This window comes from Neovison vison, chromosome 11, assembly GCF_020171115.1.
Source record: "Neovison vison isolate M4711 chromosome 11, ASM_NN_V1, whole genome shotgun sequence".
NCBI lineage: Eukaryota > Metazoa > Chordata > Mammalia > Carnivora > Mustelidae > Neogale > Neogale vison.
In genome coordinates, this window is record NC_058101.1 from 63,723,484 (window position 1) to 63,740,404 (window position 16,921).

The 16,921-nt window shown below is 45.2% G+C and overlaps 1 protein-coding gene across 4 annotated transcripts in view; it reads right to left on the minus strand.

The window, feature by feature from the left end:
* EVC2 (EvC ciliary complex subunit 2) overlaps positions 1–16,921 on the minus strand; it is a 126,948-nt gene that overhangs the window by 77,156 nt on the left and 32,871 nt on the right. For all 4 annotated transcript variants that reach the window (XM_044226228.1, XM_044226227.1, XM_044226226.1 and 1 more), the window contains one exon: positions 15,457–15,596. In XM_044226228.1, coding sequence (XP_044082163.1) covers positions 15,457–15,596 — 140 coding nt within the window. The remainder of the gene's footprint in view (positions 1–15,456; positions 15,597–16,921) is intronic.

Sequence of the window (16,921 nt, forward strand, 5' to 3'; positions counted from 1 at the left end):
GGGATAAGCACTGTGTGCAAATGGTCCAGCCTAAACCCAGGTCACATGTTCTGCTCACCAGGCAAGGAGACACAAATACCTCCTCCGTGCGCAAAAGATGTCTAGCCTCGTGCATGAGAAGGAAACAGGCAGATTAGAGCTACAAGGAAATGCCATGGTTTCCTATCAGACTGCCACAGATAGAATAATCTAGAGCTGCTGTGACTCAGGTATGCAACACAGGGACTCCCCATGCTAGACAGTAACTGGCCTGGCCTCGATGGTGGGCAATCGGACAGCATCAACGAAAAGCACACAATAAGGCAATTCCTCTTTGAAGAATCCAAGCTGCAGTAAACTTTGCACGCAGCCCTCAGTGCGGGAAGTTAACAGCCCTAGAGTCACCGGGGACTGGGGAGCCCAGGGCCACCACATGGGCTCTGCACTCAGACCACCTGGGCTCACATCCTCCTACTTGCTGCATGACTCTGGACAAGTGACTCACATGCTGTGCTTTAGTTTCCTCATCTGTAAATAGTCCTTAGCTCAGAAGCTGCTCTGAGAAGTAGATAAGTTATTGCACATAAAACAGTCAGAGCTATACTTGCCAACAGAATCCAATAGGAAATGAAAAGGGTTATTCACCACAACCGAGTGGGATTTATTCCTGGGCTGCAAGGGTGGTTCAACATCCAAAAAGCACATTTATTAATGTGATACACCACATTAATAAAAGAAAGGACAAGAACCATATGATCCCTTCAATAGATGCAGAAAAAGCATTTGACGAAATACAGCATCCTTTCTTGATAAAAACTCTCCACAGTGTAAGGACAGAGAGAACATACCTCAACATCATAAAAGCCATACAGGGAAGACCCACAGCTAATATCATACTCAGTGGGGGATAAACTGAGTACTTTACCTCTAAGGTCAGGAACACAACAGGAATGTCCATTCTCACCACTGCTGTTCAACATAGTACTAGAAGTCCTAGCCTCAGTAGTCAGACAAGTAGAAATAAAAGGCATCCAAATAATAAAAGGAGTAGTCAAACTTTCACTTTTCACAGACAACACAACATTCTATGTATAAAACTGAAAAGACTCCAGCAAAAAATTGCTAGAACTGATGCAGTAATTCAGCAAAGTCACAGGATATAAAATCAATGCACAGAAATCAGTTGTGTTTCTATACACCATAAATAAGGCAGAAGAAAGTGAAATCAAGGAATCGATCCCATTTATAATTGCACCAAAAACCATAAGATACCTAGGCATAAATCTAACCAAAGAGGTAAAAGACCTATACTCTGAGAGCTACAGAACACTTACAAGAGAAATTGAAGAGGGAACAAAGAAATGGACAAACATTCCATGTTCATGGATTGGAAGAACAAATATTATTAAAATATCGATGCTATCCAAAGCAATCTACACATTCAACACAATGCCTGTCAAAGTATCATCAGCATTTTTCATGGAGTTGGAGCAATTCTATAATTTGTATGGAACCACAAAAGACCCCAAATAGCCAAAGTCATGGTGAAAAAGAAAACCAAAGCTCATCACAATACCTGACTTCAAGCTCTATTACAAAGTTGTGATCATGAAGACAGCATAGTACTGGCACAAAAACAGACACTCAGATCAATGGAACAGAGCAAAGACTCCAGAAATGGACCCTCAACTCTATGGTCAACTGATCTTCAACAAGGCAGAAAAGAATATCCAATGGAAAAAAAGACAGTCTCTTCAACAAATAGTGTTAGGAAAATTGGAAGGCCACATGCAGAAGAATGAAATTGGACCACTTTCTTACACCATACACAAATATAAACTCAAAATGGATGAAAGTCCTAAATGTGAGACAGGAATCCATCAAAATCCTAGAGGAGAACATAGGCAGCAATCTCTTTGACCTCAGCCACAGCAACTTCTTGCTAGACATGTCTCCAGAGATGCAGAAAACAAAGCAAAACTGAACTACTGGGACTTCATCAAGATAAAAAAATCTTTTGCAGCAAAGGAAACAGTCAACAAAACTAAAAGAAAACCTACAGACCGGGAGAAGATATTTGCATTTGTTCTATCAGATAAAGGGCTAGTACCCCAAATCTATAAAGAACTTATCAAACTCAACACCCAAAACACAAAAATCCAGTCAAGAAATGGGCAGAAGACATGAACAGACATTTCTCCAAAGAAGACATACAAATGGCCAAACAGACACATGAAAAAGTGCTCAACATCACTCAGCATCATGGAAATACAAATCAAAACCACAATGAGATAGGGACGCCTGGGTGGCTCAGTTGGTTAAGCAGCTGCCTTCGGCTCAGGTCATGATCCCAGCGTCCTGGGATCGAGTCCCACATTGGGCTCCTTGCTCAGCAGGGAGCCTGCTTCTGCCTCTGCCTGCCATTCTATCTGCCTGTGCTTGCTCTCTCTCCCTCTCTCTCTCTCTGACAAATAAATAAAATCTTTAAAAAAAAAACACACAATGAGATACCACCTCACATCAGTCAGAATGGCTAAAATTAACAAGTCGGGAAACAACAGATGTTGGCAAGAATGAGGAGGAAGGGGAACCCTCCTACACTGTTGGTGGGAATGTAAGCTGGTGCAGCTACTCTGGGAAACAGCACGGGGGTTCCTCAAAAAGTTAAAACCAGAGCTACCCTATGACCCAGGAATTGCACTGCTAGGTATCTATTTAAAGGATACAAATGTAGTGATCCGTAGGGGCATGTGCACCCCAATGTTTATAGCAGCAATGTCCACAATAGCCAAACTATGGAAAGAGCCAGGATGTCCATCGACAGAAGAATGGATAAATAAGATTAAAGAAGATGTGGTATATATACCATATCTTTCATATATATATATATGTGTGTGTGTATATATATACACACACACACATATATATATATGAATACTACTCAGTCATCAAAAAGAATGAAATCTTTCATTTACAATATTGTGGATGGATCTAGACGGTATTATGCTGAGTGAAATAAGTCAGTCCAAGAAAGACAAATACCATATGATTTCACTCATACGTGGTATTTAAGAAACAAAACATGAACATAGGGAAAGGGAAGGAAAAATAAAATAAGATGAACTCAGAGATGAAGACAAGAGACTCTTAACTCTAGGGAGCAAACTGGAGGGTTGCTGGAGGGGAGGCGGGTTGGGGGACTGGGATAACTGGCATTAGGGAGGGCATGTGATGTGATGAGCCCTGGATGTTATATGCCACTGATGAAATCACTGACCTCTACTTCTGAAACTAGTAATACATTATATGTTAACTAAATTGAGTTTAAATAAATAATTTAAAACAATCAGAGCCATGGACGATCTCCACAGGATCCATGCCTGGCATGGGGAACGGACTGCCTTCAGTGCAGGGACGAGAAAACAATTTGATTTTCACGGTTATGGTCTTTTGAGTCACTCTAATTCTTTGTCTCGTTCATTATTTACTACTCAAAAAATTGGCTAAGCGGCAGAAAAAAGAAAAGTGGGCATTAATCAGAGTCAGGGGCTATGCGCATGCTCTTCCCTGGGGCACAGGCAGTTTCTGGGTAGCTTCTGACAGCCTCTCTCTGGGCTGCTCTTTGGGGCTGGTGCCAGACCAACTACATATTAGGACGGTCAAGGTGGTGGGTCCAGGGCAGGACCCCACACATCTGCTAGAAGCACTGCAATCCCCAGAAAAGTCAGCTGTTCTCCTGCCTGCCTGTGTGGACTACGTGTTTGTGACAAGGATCCATTGGGTGGGGACTGGTGAATCAAAATGGCCAGGGCCGGTGAGGGGCCATGACCTTCTCCCTTTTCCTGGGGCCCCTTCATGTGGAGGAGCTCTGTGAGGGAACTGAAGTGGGGACAGGGGCTGGCAGTCGGCATGAGCAGCCACAGCACCTGGTGTCCTGGAGCAGGCGATACTTGAAGTAGGCTTAATGGAGAGGCAAGCAGTGTCTCACTGCGGGGCTCACAATGCCTGCACATAAAGCCACATCCTTCGACCTAGCTTTTCAGTGTAGATGAAAGTGATGGCTGATTTATTCTTTTGGCCAGGTTGGAGAACAGGCCTGATGTATGTCTTTTTTTTTTTTTTTTAAGGTTTTACTTATTTATTTGACAGAGATCACAAGTAGGCAGAGAGGCAGGCAGAGAGAGAGGAGGAAGCAGGCTCCCTGCTGAGCAGAAAGCCCGATGTGAGGCTCGATCTGAGGACCCTGGGATCATGACCTGAGCCGAAGGCAGAGGCTTTAACCCCCTAAGCCACCCAGGCACCCCTGCCTGATGTATGTCTTATTGCCCAACTGGCTTAGGACTCCAGCTTGAGGAGAGATGGGAGCTCTTTTCGGACCCCCTCAAATACTCCAACAGTTGAGATAATTCCTTTTATCTCTAAGAAACCCCTAAGAGGAGGCATGAGCCTCGTGGCCTGGACAGGGCGGTGTGGATTAGGTGGGATGCTAAGTCAGGGAGAACATCACATTGTGCCAGGCAAAGTCTCACCAGACCAGGTATAAACCATTAGTGCATGGGGGCTTTCGAGGCTATTCCAGCTTGCACAATCTCATGGTGCTGTATTTATCCATCTGTGACCTGTTTCCCCGGTAGACGGAGGGCATCTTGGGACTGCTTGCTTTTCTCAGCTTCCTCTCCTGCACCTCGCCTACCACAGTGCTAGGCACTCAGCGGGACTCAGAAAGCACCTGCTGGAAGGAGGAAAGCATCTTCTCCCAGAAACCCTCACCTTGCAGACCATACGGGTTGCCATGGAAACCAGATGGGCATTACTGCCGCTCCACCGCAGTCCCTGTTCTGTCCCCCATAAAAAAAATCCCGTTTTGGCTTGTCAGCCGCTGGCAGGAACCCAGCACCTCGTGAGAACTGGGCAGCGGGACACAGCTCTGTGGATGGGGTTTCCGCCTCACCCAGCAGACTCCACCCCAGAGCATCTGAAGGGAGGCAGCAGGCCAACACCTTGACCTCAGCCTAGTGAAACTGACTTTGGGCCTCTGGCCTCCAGCCCCATGACAGAAGAAGCTCTGTTCTCTGGAGCCCCCAAGTGTGTGGTCACTTGTTAGAGCAGCCATAGGAAACACCTCTTGTCCGTCTCCTGCTCCCCTAAAACAGAGAGCCTGGGGCCAGCTTCTGTCCTAGCAGCCTAGCGGGCAGCCACAGCTAGCCCCCCCTTAATAAATAAGACACCCAGAGTCACCTGACAGTAAGTGCCCCTGCTAAGACTCACACCAGGAGGTCTTGCTTCTCAACCTGATCTCTCACCCCTGGGCTCCACTCCCCACCCACCCACCCCAGCCTTTGGCAGCCTCTGCACCTCCCCTTGGAGCCCTGCAGGAGCAAATCCTTCATCAGGGCTGGGCTGGGACCTCCAGCCTCACGTGGGCATGCTACCTGCCCAGTAACTCTCTGGCTTCTGCTAGTAAGCCACCTCCCCACTCTTCAGGTCTGTGCCATACCTTCCCACAGTCCTCCCCTCTTCTTCCCAATGTTCTCGCCTGTACGTCCCTGAGAAGCGTCACACAGGTACGTGCCTTATTCACACCTCCCATCCACACCCCTGCACACATCTCTGTGTTCTCTGGACCTTTCTTCCAGGAGGTCCCAGTCCCTCCCCTGTGCCGACACGGGAGCACTGGCTCCCACCTTCTCAGTACCCTCTTCCCTGCAACTGTCCCTGCTCTCCCCTCAAGCTCTCAGCCCCCCCCCATCTGCAGACCATCCCCCGCAGAATGCTCAGAGCCTCTGGCATCACCCTAAATGTCCTTCTCCTAGCCCTGGGCTCCCTTAGTATGCTGCTCCCCTGGGCTCCCTTAGTATGCTGCTCAGCACATAGAGTGGGTGAGTCACAGCGGTGATGGTGGCCACTGCATTTGCCCTATGCTCCCCAAACCTGCTCTGGCCTTCAGCCATGTCCCGGCAGCAAAAACAGGACACCTTCCAGTCTTCACCTGACTGAACTGCAGGCAATACCAGACACAGCTGTTCACACCTTCTTCTGGGATCCCTTTTCTCTTGGCTTTCCTGCTCTCACTGTCCTGGTTTCCTGTTACCTTTCTGACAACGTAAAGGCTGCAGTTCCAGAGGGCACCATCTCGCTTCCCTCCCCTCGATGCCACTCTCCACTCTCCAGGGGCTCCCTCCTGGGTCCCCATTCCCCAGGCCTGTGTCTGAACAGACATGTCCATCTGGCGTCTCTAGGCATCTTCAACTCGCCCAGCCCAGATGCACCTTTGGATCCTTCCTCAAAACTCAATCCTCCCTCTTCTCTTGTCTTAGGAAGCAGCACGGCCACGAGCTGACGGCTCTTCTCCTACAAAGACCACTTCCAAGCTGTCAGTAGGTGCCACTCATCCTCCCTCATCTGTCCCTGGATTCCACAGGCCCCCATGTAGCCCTTGGGAGGGACTTCACACAGAGCTACAGCCTGGGGGTCCTCCTGGGAAACGGGCCCTGAGTGAGGGGCCCCTGCGGAGTCCAGCCGGACCACGGCCAAGGGAGCTGGTGACGGCCGATGGAACAGCCGCTCTGCAAGGGGGTCCCCACCACGGCCGGACTCCCTGGGACGGACTCTGGGCTGCCCTTGAAGCCGTGTCACACCTGGGAATGCACTGTGCTTACATCTGGTGTGAGCAACGCCACACCTTCTCACACCTTAGCTGTCAAGTTAACCCTACAGCTTCGAACGCACCTGCTGGTGACTATCAGGCTTATGGGGGAAGCTGCTCTGGAGCACACTTGTGCTGGCTCGGTGTGACCCTATAGCCCACTTCCTCGTGCCCCTGCCACGCTGGCCTCATCACCTCTTAGACCCTCAAGGGCCCACCTATGTCCCTTCCTGTTCTCCATCCATTTGGCCACTAAAGGATGCTCAATCACTCGGATCTTGGTTCCCCCGACCCTCCACTTCGGGGGTCTTTCTGGAGCCCCCAGGCAAAAGTGAAACCCCACTTTACGTTAACAGAGCCCCTTCCCCTTGAAAGCCCCGACACGCTGTGGAACTGCAGGGTTAGCTGTGCGCGTCTTTGTGCTCTGCCCCTGTGTTTCCCATGACGACCCATACCCGACGCCACACCAGCATCCAGCCAGGGCCTCCTAGTGACTGCACACAGGAGCGAACAACCCAGAAAGGGCAAAGGAACCACAGAAACTTTGGGTGGGTTGCTTAATTTCCCTGCAGTTAATTTCCTGTTTAAGTTCCAGAAATGAGAAACAAGATTATATCTCCTCAGTGTTAATATAAAATAAAATATAAAATAAAAAGGGCATAGTTGTAAAAAACACACACACACAGAAAAAACAATACCACATAGCTGGCACATAGAAACCATTCACTACGTGGATATAAAAGCCTTGATTCAACCAATACTCACTGAACGCTGACTCTGTCCGAACCATAATTCGGAGACAGCTTAGAAGGGGATGTTGGTTTTAATTTGAATCTCCCTGAGGGCTAATGATGATGAGCATTTTTTCATGTGTCTGATAGCCATTTGTATGTCTTGATTGGAGAAGTGTCTGTTCATATCTTCTGCCCATTTTTTGATGTGTTTGTCTTTTTCATGTGGGTTGAGTTTGAGGAGTTCATTATAGATCCTGGATATCAACCTTTTGTCTGTACTGTCATTTGCAAATATCTTCTCCCATTCCGTGGGTTGCCTCTTTGTTTTTTTGACTGTTTCCTTTGCTGTGCAGAAGCTTTTGATTTTGATGAAGTCCCAGAAGTTTATTTTCGCTTTTGTTTCCTTTGCCTTTGGAGACGTATCTTGAAAGAAGTTGCTGTGGCTGATATCAAAGAGATTTCTGCCTATGTTATCCTCTAAGATTCTGATGGATTCATGTCTCACGTTGAGGTCTTTTATCCATTTTGAGTTGATCTTTGTGTACGGTGTAAGAGAATGGTCGAGTTTCATTCTTCTACATATAGCTGTCCAGTTTTCCCAGCACCATTTATTGAAGAGACTGTCTTTTTTCCACTGTATATTTTTTCCTGTTTTGTCAAAGATTAATTGACCATAGAGTTGAGGGTCCATAACTGGGCTCTCTACTCTGTTCCACTGGTCTATGTGTCTGTTTTTATGCCAGTACCATGCTGTCTTGGTGATCACAGCTTTGTAGTAAAGCTTGAAATCAGGTAACGTGATGCCCCCAGTTTTATTTTTGTTTTTCAACATTTCCTTAGCGATTCGGGGTCTCTTCTGATTCCATATAAATTTCTGGATTATTTGCTTGAGCTCTTTGAAAAATACCAGTGGAATTTTGATCAGAATGGCATTAAAAGTATAGATTAAAAGTATAGATTGCTCTAGGCAGTAGAGACATTTTAACAATGTTTATTCTTCCAATCCAAGAGCATGGAATAGTCTTCCATCTATTTGTGTCTTCTTCAATTTCTTTCATGAGTGTTCTGTAGTTCCTCAAGTACAGATATCACCTTACACCAGTTAGAATGGCCAAAATTAACAAAACGGGAAACAACATGTGTTGGAGAGGATGTGGAGAAAGGGGAACCCTCTTACACTGTTGGTGGGAATGCAAGTTGGTGCAGCCTCTTTGGAGAACAGTGTGGAGATTCCTCAAGAAATTAAAAATAGAGCTTCCCTATGACCCTGCAATTGCACTCCTGGGTATTTACCCCAAAGACACAGATGTCGTGAAAAGAAGGGCCATCTGTACCCCAATGTTTATAGCAGCAATGGCCACAGTCGCCAAACTATGGAAAGAACCAAGATGCCCTTCAACAGATGAATGGATAAGGAAGATGTGGTCCATATACACTATGGAGTATTATGCCTCCATCAGAAAGGATGAATACCCAACTTTTGCAGCAATATGGACGGGACTGGAAGAGATTATGCTGAGTGAAATAAGTCAAGCAGAGAGAGTCAATTATCATATGGTTTCACTTATTTGTGGAGCATAACAAATAGCATGGAGGACAAGGGGTGTTAGAGAGGAGTAGGGAATTTGGGTAAATTGGAAGGGGAGGTGAACCATGAGAGACTATGGACTCTGAAAAACAATCTGAGGGGTTTGAAGTGAGGGGGGGTGGGAGGTTGGGGTACCAGGTGGTGGGTATTATAGAGGGCACGGCTTGCATGGAGCACTGGGTGTGGTGAAAAAATAATGAATACTGTTTTTCTGAAAATAAATAAATAAATAAATAAATAAAAAGAAGGGGATGTTGGCGGCATCAAAAGACAGCGATGAGCTTCCTTTAAATAACAGGAAATAAACACTCACCTAGACTTTCTCCTCTTCCTTTCCTTTCTTTCTTTTCTTTTCCTTTGCCTCTCTTGGAAAAATCTAAGTGTAATATTTTTTAAAAGCTGTTTTGTCAATACAACAAATCTGAAAGCACACAGTCCTAGGCCCAAACTCATTACTGCTTGTGTGACCTTAGGCAAAACCAATCAACCTTTCTGAACCTCAGCTTCCTTTCCAGAGCCACTGTGAGAATTACCTAAAGTCATGGGCAAGAGGTGCCTGGCAGTGGTCAGCGCCAGGCTAAGGCCGGAGCTAAGATACTGTGGGCTCTCCATACTTCTAGAAGCTTCCAGAGCTGACACTGTGAGCTCTCCACGCTTCTCAAACCTTCCAAAGCTGCCAATAATGCCCTGTTCCTCCTCCCTCTTGCCTCCGCATGCCTGGGGCTGAGCGGCCTCCATTAGGACAACCGTCTAGGAGCCTGACACAAACCAAAGGAAAGACATCTCCCTCACATCCTCTCTGTGAGAGACGGACCATGAAGAAATGATGTCAAAGATAAACAACCACACAGACCAAGGAGATGCTCTTTGTCAAAGATAAATCAGCAAGAGAGAGCAAGGTTAGGGCTCTGATGGGTCTGAGCAACAAGGCGGCAATCCAGACATCTAATGACACATTTAGAAGCCTAGCTAAGCTTCACATAAGAAATACAAATGGGATAAATAATTCACTAGAGAAAAAAGCTGTTTTTAGTGCGGAGACAATCACAGATTTCCATGCACCTTAAGCCCCTGACATTCTGAGTGACATTTTCTTTCTGGGAGCTCCTAAAGCCTGACTATAAGTCAAGATGGAAATATTTAAAGTAACTGATAATTCTATGATTTAAAAAAAAAAAAAAAAGCCCCACCAGGTCCCTAAAATGAGGATTCAACCACGGAGTGTGAAACAGAACGGGCGTTTGATAAATACTGAATATTGGGATGTGGTGGTGGAGAAGAGGAGAGGGGGGGGAGACGGGGGGGGGGAGGACCGGGGGAGGGGGACGGGACAAATGCAGCTCTCCAGTGAGCACTCTTCAGGTCATACTTGACAATCAATGCCAAACGTTCTTCGAGCAAAACAAATCTGGTGCCCAAGGAGAAATGAACATAAAATTCCAGAGCTCCTAGGTGATTTACAAGAATAAAATCTTGGTAACCTCAATGTCCTCGCGGTATTCGCATACCAGGAGCAGCACTGTTCATTTCAGAGAATACGGGGCTCAGGGAAGCCTATGCTCCTCAGAGGCCATCACTTCTTGAACCAACAACAAAAACAGGATAATTAATAACTTTGTATATGGTACTAATACCATTTCTGTTACACACTGTTACTATCATGTGTACTATTGTTTATTTATTTATTTTTATTATAATATGTTAATCGCTATACAGTATATAATTAGTTTTTGATGCAGTGTTCCATGATTCACTGTTTACGTATAACACCCAGTGCTCCGTGCAATCTGTGCCCTCCTTAATACCCATCATCAGGCTCACCCATCCCTCTACCCCTCTTCCTTCTAAAACCCTCAGTTTGTTTCTCAGAGTCCATAGTATCTCATGGTTCTTCTCCCCCTCTGATTTACCCCAATTCATTTTTCCTTTCCTTCTCCTAATGTCCTCCATGTTATTCCTTATGCTCCACAAGTAAGTGAAACCATCTGATAATTGACTCTCTCTGCTTGACTTATTTTACTCAGCATAATCTCCCCCAGTACCATTCATGTTGATGCAAAAGTTGGGCATTCATCCTTTCTGATTGCTGAGTAATATTCCATTGTATATATGGACCGTATCTTCTTTATCCATTCATCTGTTGAGGGGGTTATCTCGGGTCTTTCCACAGTTTGGCTATAATGGACATTGCTGCTATGAGATCCTAGCTAACAGGATCCAACAGTACATTAAAAAGATTATCCACCATGACCAGGTGGGATTGATCCCTGGGATGCAAGCATGGTTCAGCATTTGCAAATCAATCAATGTGATAGAACAAATCAGTAACAGAAGAGAGAAGAACCACATGGTCCTCTCAATTGATGCAGAAAAAGCATTTGACAAGATACAGCATCCGTTCCTGACTAAAACTCTTCAGAGTGTAGGGATAGAGGGAACATTCCCCAATTTCATAAAATCAATCTATGAAAAACCCACAATGAATATCATCCTCAATGGGAAAAAGCTGACAGCCTTCCCATTAAAATCAGGAACACGACAAGAATGCCCACTCTTGCCACTATTGTTCAACACAGTACTAGACATCCTAGCAACAGTAATCAGACAACAAAGAGAAATAAAATGTATTCAAATTGGCAAAGAAGAAGTCAAACACTCTTTCTTTGCAGATGACGTGATACTTTATGTGGAAAACCCAAAAGACTCCACCCCCAAATTACTAGAACTCGTGCAGCAATTCAGTAATGTGGCAGGATACAAAATCAATGCACAGAAATCAGTTGCTTTCTTATACACTAACAATGAAAATACAGAAAGGGAAATTAGAGAATCAATTCCATTTACAATAGCATCAAGAACCATAAGATACCTGGGAATAAACCTAACCAAAGAGGTAAAGGATCTATACTCGAGGAACTACAGAACACTCATGAAAGAAATAGAAGAAGACACAAAAAGATGGAAAAACATTCCATGCTCATGGACCGGAAGAATTAACATTGTTAAAATGTCTATACTGCCTAGAGCAATCTGTATGTTCAATGCCATCCCAATCAAAACACCAGCGTCATTTTTCAAAGTGCTAGAACAAACAATGCTAAAATTTGTATGGAACCAAAAAAGACCCCAAATTGCCAAGGAAATGTTGAAAAAGAAAAACAGAGCTGGAAGCATCACATTGCCTGATGTCAAGCTTTATTACAAAGCTGTGATCACCACAACAGCATGGTACTGGCACAAAAACAGACACACAGACCAAAGGAACAGAGTAGAGAGCCCAGATACGGACCCTCAACCTTAAGTACTATTGTTTATTAATAAACACATGTATTACATACATGTGTATGCTGATCACAGCCCTAATTCCTCTGGCCAGAGGTTGTGGTGTAGGACCTACTTGCAAATTAAATATCTAGGAGCTGATCACACAATCCAAATCATTTGAATCCACTTTTTATCTCCATGTTTTGGAAGAAAACAGACTTCTATCTAGGAAATATTTCGCTAATCACGTGCTTCTACCATTTAATGTAATAAGAGACATTTAAGAACCTCCGCCAGTAACCAGCCACCTTTCTCCCCACTGCCCTTCTAATCCTCCCTTCTCCCTCTTGGGTAGTGTGGCAAATTTTAATTGGTCGCCCTCGGCATTCTGATTAGAGAATTAAGCTAAAATGAAGGACAACACGTGAATGGCGGCACAAAGCTCAGTTAGCCAAGCTGTATGACTCTGGACTCAGAAATTGATGAACAAGGGTCACTGATTCCAGACTCCCGGGAAAAAGGACCAGAGCTACTCTACCTTGCTCCCAAGCTCTCCCATTTTCAGTTGCTGTTTGCACTGCTCTTGAGAAGGACTCCAAGAGAAGGACTCCAAATCCAAGAGGGGCTGATCTACTTAAAGGCATCTCTTTACCACCTGCTCATCCCCCTTCAAGTCAGGCCCCAGCTCCAAGGCAAAACCCAGAGAGGACTCAGCCACCAAGTCCCTGTTATATCATTAAACTTAGCAGCAATCCCCCACACTTATGATTTCCCCAGTCAGAGATGAAGAAACTGGGGCTCAGAGAGTATCTGTGAAACATAACGTGGCCGAGATTCCATCGAGAAAGCTCCAGTCCTAACCTGTCACTTACTACATAAGTGACTCAGAATACAGCTCGTTACCAAGAGCACCAGATCCTTCAACTAGCGAAACTAGTTCAAATAGAGGCAAAATAAGATGCCTTCCCAAAGAGCATTAGCATGGGGACCAAATCAACGTGTGGAAAAGAGACTGCATTTTTAAACACTGCACAAATACAAGGTATTGTATAAAAATATAAGTCATTACAGCTTATCAGCATCATGATGACTCCAAATTGACAGCAATTAGTTCCCAGGGGGAAGTGCACAGGTAAAGATATGCATCCCGAATCTAGGATCAGAAGAAGCTTGTCGTAAATAGAATCCAGTTTGAGGGGTTCCCACGGGGTCCCGTTGCTAATCATCATCAATATAGCAAGAAGCAAAGAAAGGAAAAATAAAAGCATGATAAAACCAGTAAGAATTCTACGTGTTCAGATGGTGTTTTGGGTAAAAATGGATCTTCCAAAGATCGTGGCCCAGCCTGAGCATCGCACTGCCCTTGTGAAGGCGTACCCCTCTCATACGCCTCTCTGTGGGCATTCTACAAGCAGAAGACCCAGAGATCTACCAAGCAGTAAAACTGATGTCCCCTCCTCTCCCACTCAAACAAACAAGCAAATAGAATCCAGAACTCTAGAGAGGCTTCCTGAGTTTTTCCCTCCCCTTCAGTGGGCAAACTACACACCCCTATGCAGACCTACTGAGCCACATGACCACCAGTGACCAAGTTCTATAAGCTCTTCCTTTGTATCCCTCTCCTCACCCAACCTACGGCTCCTGCCCTCATTATACATCCACATCGCCTACAAAAGTCTGGATTTAACCTTCTAAGCCATTTTCCTTTTGTATTCAGAGTGGCCTTTGGAACATGATCTGCCCATATTAACAGGCCACTCCCTGGGTCTCCAGTGCCTACTGTGAGCCTGACATCCAGAACCCTCCACAACCTAGCCCGTCTTACCCAGAACTTCTACTTAAGTAACTTGACCCAGGGTACATGGTGGCACAGCCCAACGTAAACCCGATCTAACTCCAAGGAGCTCTGTGCTATGTTGGGCTTTGCTTGTTTCCCTGTCCATCTCTCTCACAGGCTCTCCCCATGGCAGGGACTGTGGCTGTTCATCGTCTAGAATGTGGCTTACACAAAGACAGATTCTGTTCTTACTAAGAGTGATCCAGGTAATCTGGACAAACTATCCCATCAGAAACAATTAGAAAAGCTGACCCAAAACAATCAGGTTGAGACCATCCGAGAACTAAGAAGGAGTAATAAAAGACGAGGCCAAGACCTAGCAGAACAAAGAAATTCAGAGAGGTAGGTACCCCCACATCTGGGGTCACCTCTTTTCAAAGGGCACCTTCCAAATACCAGAAGCAGCAGCCCAAGGGCAGATAAACTCTGCAGAATCCTTAACAGATCTGTAGAACTGAAGAGACAGAAACTCAAGTCCAGGGACTCCAAGAAGAGGTCACCCTGATGAAGACACTGAGCCTTTGGTTGGTACAGATGACTTAAGAGTAAAGATGAGCCAGAAACAGGCCAGCCCTTAAAAGACCTGAAGCCCTAGCTCTCTCGTTTACTAGCGTGCACCCCGGGGCAAGCTCCACAGCCTCTCTCAATCCCCCATCCATGAGATGGTAAGAAGAGCAACATCTGCTCCGTAGGGAGGCTAATAGGATTGAGTTCATATCCATGCAGTGTTCAAAACTGTGTCCAGCTCTAGGTTCTGCTGTACACAGGCGAGACGCTGTTAAGTTTTTGTTAAATACATAAAAAGAACAGAATTCAGTTCAGCAAACACACTGCCTGGCCTGGCCTCTCTCTCTCTCCAGCTGCCTCTTCCTTTATTTCTCTGTCTTCAATACCCCAATTCATACATCATTTGTACTGAGCTACTTTGCTTCACCAAATGCATCTTGCTCATTCCCTATCCTTTCATTCATCCTTTCTTCCCTCTGCCTGAAGTCTTTCTTCTCTTAACCCACTTGGAAAGCCTACAGCTATGCTTCAAGAACTAGTTAAAATATGACCTCCTCTGGGAAGCATTTCCTTGACCCTCTCAGAGGTAATTAGTTCCTCTTCTCGGCTCAGCTAGTCTTGATTTCCTTTTTAGCATGGTGTTCATCAAACTGTTTTGATCACTTCTGTTTATGTGTCTGTCTTCCCCATTAGCTTATAGCACAAACTATGTCTTATTCATCCCCTTTCCCAAATACTAAGCATAGCAGTAGTTCTATGATGACTAGTGAGTAACAAATGAATGACTAACTGAATAATTAATTAATTAATTAATGAAATGTACTCAGTGTTTGCTTTCAGGCTAGTGCAGCTAAAGCATTCATCATATCCAAGCAAGCACAGGGCAGTTAAGAATTCTTACTCTTCTAAAGCTTGAAGCATGCTCCCGGGGTCCTCTGAAGACAGAATGTCAATCATTTGGTCATTGAGAGCAAGGTCCTCATTGACATCATCGGGTGAGGTGAACTGCGAGTGCTCCAGCTTGCTCTCATGATGCTGAACCTGCAGAGAAATTTCAGAAACAATTGAGAGGACCTTCTTGTGAATGTCATGTGCTGAGAAAGTTATGAGGGAAGGCAGGAGTCAGAGAACCTTGTTGGCCCCACTTGTGAGCAGGGTAAACTCAGATAAGACACTGTCACCATGATCACCATCATGATCACCACTATCATCACCATCATATCATCACCAACATCATGACCATCATCAGCCATCAACATCATCACCACCAACACCATCCTCATCATCACCATCAACATCCTCATCACTATCAACATCATCACCACCATCATCACCAACACCATCACCATCATCATCACCATCACCATCACCATCTTCATCACCAATCACCATCATCACCATCATCTCATCACACCATCATCATCATCCCCAGCATCATCATCACCACCAACACCACCATCATCATTACCATCAGCAGCACCACCACCATAATCATCATGCAGACAGAAATTCTAGTTGGCAGATGGACTTCAACTTCATGCATGTGGCTGGTTTCTAATCAGAATATAGAATTGTCAAATGGAAGTGACATGGGAGATAATTAAGCCTGACCCAATGATTGGATAGCTCTATCTGTTTTGTCCTTATTGTTGATTCTGCAAAATGGTTGATAACTAGTTAATATTTAAGAATTTTTGTCCCTGTGGCTTTTATGTGTTATTATCACAAAACTGTCCCAATGAAATAAGTGCTATTGCCCCACATTACATATAAGAAACCATAACTCAGAGGAGTAAAATAACATTATGTGCATCCACACAGCTCATGAAGAGTCAGGGTTGGTATCTGGTCCCAAATTGGTCTAACTCCTAGGGTAGAAGGAGTGAAGAAGGCTAGAAGGGGTGAAGAAGTCTGTCTTGTGTTTTATAGCACACTGTCTCACTGGTTGCCTCGGGTTTCCAAAAATAAAGAAAAATGTGAAAAGAGTTCATTCTGTGAACTTCAAGGGTCCTCAGACCCTTGAATCAACGCTTTTCTTTTCTCTCTGCAGGTGTAACGATCAGCCTTTCATCTCCAGGAAATGATTCCTGCTCCTTCATCAAAGCAGTGGGGAAGTTTTGTTCTTCTGTGATGGATAATGGCTTTGGGAGACAAGCCCAAGGTCTGATGAAAGGGGTCCTTTTTCTCCTCCCCCCCTTTTGCCTGCTACAGACACTGTGGACCGATCTCACTTTGAAATGACCATCCTCTCCTCTGGGAAGCAGACACCAAGTGAACAATGGTGACAGGACCTCCAGCCTCCAGACATGGCCCCCAGAAGCCAGATCCAGCCTATACTTGACCGCCTGAAGCAAGTGTTTAAATTC